This window comes from Salvia hispanica, chromosome 4, assembly GCF_023119035.1.
Source record: "Salvia hispanica cultivar TCC Black 2014 chromosome 4, UniMelb_Shisp_WGS_1.0, whole genome shotgun sequence".
NCBI classification, from domain to species: Eukaryota; Viridiplantae; Streptophyta; class Magnoliopsida; order Lamiales; family Lamiaceae; genus Salvia; species Salvia hispanica.
This window is the reverse complement of record NC_062968.1, coordinates 48,569,031-48,574,224: the sequence shown is the minus strand read 5'-3', so window position 1 is coordinate 48,574,224 and position 5,194 is coordinate 48,569,031. Positions and strand designations below refer to the sequence as shown.

The following is a 5,194-nucleotide window of genomic DNA, read 5'->3' as shown; positions in this document are numbered from 1 at the left end:
AATTTTATGAGCCCAACAATCTTAGAGTTCAAGTGGCTTTTCAATTGCTTGGCTATTCAACTACCAACTCTTTATTTATGTTCTTAATCGTGGAGACTGAGAACCTAAATAACATATAAAAGAAAACTTAAAAGGATAATATATAAAATCTCTGCAAGCAGATTTCCTAGTTTTCTGCTGCAGAGCAATTGTACCGGGAATAGTTCCTGCAATGGATTGGAATACGCGTTGTATTCAACTTGTATGATTCAACCAATTGAGCAAATCAACAACACAAGTAAGATTTGATTTTGTTGTGTTTTACATGCCAAATCAATTTACTCCATTCGTCCGCGATTTAAAGAATCCTTTTGTCATTTAGGTTTGTCTACGATTTATGAAACCATTTACTTTATTCCATTTTTAGTATGTGGATGCTACATCCCACTAACTTTTTACACTCACAATTTAATATAAAACTAATATTTTAAATGGGTTTCACACTCCATTCACTTTCTCTGCTTACTTTTTTTCACAAAATCAAATAATTTCTTAAAATTCGTGCCGAGTCAAAATGACTCTTTAAATTATGGACCGAATGAGTAGTTATGAATCTAGGCCTTAAATTCATATATGTTTTTCCGCTGCTATCATTAGATGATTATATGAATTCCTAACACTTTGTACCATTCTAAATCAAGTTCTTCTTGTTTGATTATTAAATTTCAAGAAATTATATTTTGTAAGTAAATTTATAAAAATAAGTAAACAGATTATAAAGTTAAAAAAAGTGATATTTTTATTTTTAATAATATATCTTCCGTACATACCAAAAAGACAAATGCATGTATTTATCTTAATGAGAGATGTAGTGTACATTGTCTTTGCATTGGACTTAACATGAATAAAATCTCTAAAGAAGAACAATGAAGTTTTATTTGGAGTACATTCACTGAAAACATAGACATATTAGTATAAAGGCTCTATTTTCATAATAATTATATTTTTTTAAACCATTTTAAAAAATAAGTATATATTATAGTACTACTAGTATAAAACATAATGGCATAACACATGAAGTTGAGAAAAAACGTGAAAATGATTGAAAAAAACAAAAGAAGGATTGCGTAGTTAGAACGTAAACATTTTCAAACTTAAATTTTTTTTAGAAAAATTGAATTGTACTTCACACTTTTATTCTACATAAATTTTAAGAAATACTATTAATAAAAATGGATATAATTAGTCGTACTTTTATATATTTAATTTTATAACAAAATATGAATAAAATTAAGTTAGTAAAATACGATATACTTATTACTTAAAAATAGTACTCCTTCTATTCCACAGTAATGGAAACGTTTCTTTTCGGTACGGAGATTAAGAAAAATTTTATTAGGTGAAAGGAGAATAAAGTGGAAAATGAAAAAGGTAGAGAGATGAAGAAAAAGTAAAGTAGATGTGGAAAAATGTGTTGACAATGAAAAAAAAAATGATTCTATAATTATGCAACGTACCAAAATGATAAAATAACTCTATTCCTATAGAAGGAGGGAGGAGAAATTAATGACAAACAAATAAAACAAATTAGTGACAATTAATAGTGAAGGGTATCACAGTCAAATACTTAATCATCCACTGTTGCCGATCAAATGCTTAACAGTCAAATCAATCCAAGTCTTGAAACTGCCATTCCCCATTGAAATACAAAAAATAACTCTTTAAACTGCCACCGCCATTCGTATCAACCCCATTTTAATCAACCCTATTTCCACTACTCTCTCTCTCTCTCTCTCTCACACATATACAGTTGTTTACCCTTTTTTCTCCTCCAGAGGTATACTTCCGATTATATACTTTTTATCTTCGCCTTGTCTCCTTTCGATTTTCCCATAAATCTAAGTAGGAGTATTAAATAAAACAGATTATACTATGTAGTGCGATCGTTTTAGGAATACAACTATACCTTACAAATTTCTGTCAATATCCAGTTGGCCATTCAGTTCAACTTGAGGCCAGGTTTGTTTGCGTTGTTATTGTTCCGTTCATTTTTGGTCAGCCTCATATTTCATTTTTTTGGTTTCTTCCCCCTTTTCTCTCTCCCCCTATTCAATGAATTCAACACAAATCTGGTTTTCCTACTGCCTCTCGGACCTTGTATGATCTCAAAGTTGCAATCTTTCCTTTCTGTTCTAGAATTCCTTTGATGCGCTGTTATTTGACCTCAATTGCGTGCTGTTTTGAGTTGGGAGGTGTTATCTTAGCTCAATTTCTGATGATGGGATTTGGGTTTTCAATCTGGGTTTTGTTGCTATTGAATCTTGCTTGCTGTTCGAGGGGATTTACACCTGTTGATCAATACTATGTCAACTGTGGATCGTCGAGTGATGTCGTTGTCGGTAATATTACTTTTGTTGCTGATAAATCTGCTGCGAAATATCTGTCAACTCCTCAGGAAATATTGGCTGATAGCAATCTCAATTCGATTACTAGAGCTGAAGATTCCCCTTTGTTTAGAACTGCTAGAATCTTTAATGGGCCGTCTAGGTATACGTTTCCGATTGGGCAGGGCGGTAGGCATTGGATCCGCCTGAATTTCTTCCCTTTTGACTATCCCAATTATGATATGAAATCTGCTAGTTTCTCTGTTTTCTCCCAGAAGACTACACTGCTTAGTGATTTCACCCCTAAGGCTGCTATTGTTAGGGAATACTCTGTTAATGTGGAGAAGGGAGACCTTGTCATCACCTTTTCTCCTTCTAGCAATTCAATTGCTTTTGTTAATGCAATTGAGGTTGTTTCCGTGCCCAATGACCTCATAGCTGATTCTGCACAGCTATACAGTTCTTCAGGTCAGTTTACTGGGCTGACGGCTCAGTCTCTGCAGACTGTTGCCCGGTTGAATATGGGTGGCCCGTTCGTGTCATTGGTGAATGATACGTTGGGGCGTAACTGGGAATCAGATAGTTCATATTTGAAAGATCCGAATCTTGCTACTACTAAATCCAATATCCCAGCCGTCCAGTACGCTGCTGGTGGTGCAACGTCAGACGCTGCACCACAAACTGTCTACGGGACTTGCACCAAGATGGACTCTGGTAGTGATCCTAGGAGCAATTTTAATGTCACCTGGGACATCCCGGTGGATCCTGGTTTTCAGTACTTGGTTCGGTTGCACTTCTGTGACATTGTGAGTACATCATCTATAGATCTCGTCTTTAATGTTTACATTGACACATATGTCGTTTATCGGGATCTGGAACTAGCTTCAAAACTTAATGGGAAGTTGGCCACTGCTTTCTTTGGGGATTTTGTTACCCCGGTGCTCACTAAACCTAACGTTAGTGTAAGCATTGGCCCATCTGCTGCAAGTTCTTACCCTGACGCCTTTCTTAACGGGTTGGAGGTTATGAAAATAAGAAATGCCAAGGACAGTCTTGCGGGGGCATCTGTTTTGCCATCATTTCCTAAATCAAAGAAGAAATGGGGAATTATTGTGGGTGTGAGTGTTGGGGTACCGGTGGCATTGATTTTGGTCGGGATTCTGTTTTTCATGCACAGGAGAAGGAAACAAGAACGTCTCAAATTCTCAAAAACATGGGTTCCTATATCGGTTAATGGTGGAGCTTCCCATACCATGGGAAGCAAATATTCAACTGGCACAACAGTTAGTGTTGGTTCTAACATGAGCTACCGCATCCCCTTTGTAGCAGTTCAAGATGCAACAAACAACTTTGATGAGAGCTGGGTGATTGGAGTCGGTGGATTTGGCAAGGTTTACAAGGGAGAACTACATGATGGTACAAAGGTAGCTGTTAAGAGAGGCAATCCCAGGTCCCAACAAGGCTTAGCAGAATTCAGAACTGAAATTGAGATGCTTTCCCAATTCCGCCATCGCCATTTGGTTTCCTTGATTGGTTACTGTGATGAAAAAAATGAGATGATTCTGGTGTACGAGTACATGGAGAATGGAACCGTCAAAAGCCATCTGTACGGTTCTGATAATCCAAGTTTAGGCTGGAAAGAGAGACTTGAGATATGCATTGGAGCTGCAAGAGGGTTGCACTATCTCCACACCGGGTATGCCAAAGCAGTTATTCATCGTGATGTGAAGTCAGCAAACATATTGCTGGATGAGAACTTAATGGCTAAGGTTGCTGACTTTGGACTTTCTAAGACGGGGCCAGAGCTTGATCAAACTCATGTCAGCACAGCTGTCAAAGGAAGCTTCGGATACCTCGATCCAGAGTATTTCAGAAGGCAGCAGCTGACAGAAAAATCAGATGTTTACTCATTTGGTGTGGTCTTGTTTGAAGTTCTATGCGCCAGGCCTGTGATAGATCCAACTCTTTCTCGAGAAATGGTTAACTTAGCTGAATGGGCAATGAACTGGCAGCAGAAGGGTCAGCTGGATCACATCATCGATAAGCATCTTGTGGGGAAGATAAGACCCGATTCCCTCAGAAAGTTTGGAGAAACAGCAGAGAAATGCTTGGCCGATTATGGGGTGGACAGACCCTCGATGGGTGACGTTCTTTGGAATCTTGAATACGCTCTTCAGCTTCAAGAGGCAGTCATCCAGAATGATCCCGATGAGAACAGCACAAATGCTATTGGCCACCTGTCTCCACAAGTTGGCGAGTTCAACCATGGCGACACTACCACTTCCGTTGCCCAATTTGAGACCTCAGTTGTTGATGATCTTTCCGGTGTTTCAATGAGTAGAGTTTTCTCACAGCTGGTCAAGTCTGAGGGGAGGTAATTTAAATGCTTATGGATGATCTCTATGTTTGAGATTTCCATTTATCTATGTTCATGTATCATTTTCGAGTAATCTTTACTTGTGTTTTATCATGTACGTTTCCTGCTTTCATATAATTTGAAAATTGAAACCTGAGATTTTTGGAGGGCCTCTGCCCTATGTAATCATATTTACTAAGATCTCGTCGAGACATATATACGTATCCTTGGTTTTCTTGCAATTGTAATCTGTTTCAGCACAAACTAGCAGAATTGATGCATACACTGGTAACGCGTAGTAGTCTTTTGTTTATTCATTGGAATTTGCATTTGTCATTTTGGTATATTAGATAGCTGGTATCCCCTTTTATTTATGCTATGTTTTTATAGATTTATTTACCTATAAAAGAAATAGTGATTTATCCTATAAATTTCCTCATTTTGGGTCGGACAAGAAGACCCATAATTTAGACTC

The 5,194-nt window shown here is 37.3% G+C and overlaps 1 protein-coding gene across 1 annotated transcript; it reads left to right on the top strand.

The window, feature by feature from the left end:
- The first annotated feature begins 1,719 nt into the window (after positions 1 to 1,719).
- Positions 1,720 to 4,961, top strand: LOC125221790 (probable receptor-like protein kinase At5g59700). The gene has a single exon (XM_048124041.1). The coding sequence runs from the start codon at positions 2,186 to 2,188 to the stop codon at positions 4,739 to 4,741; it is 2,556 nt and encodes an 851-aa protein (XP_047979998.1). The 5' UTR covers positions 1,720 to 2,185; the 3' UTR covers positions 4,742 to 4,961.
- Positions 4,962 to 5,194: the final 233 nt, after the last annotated feature.

Excerpts from the sequence above, each read along its gene's own strand:
- LOC125221790 (XM_048124041.1), top strand. The coding sequence starts at position 2,186 with ATGCGCTGTTATTTGACCTCAATTGCGTGCTGTTTTGAGTTGGGAGGT.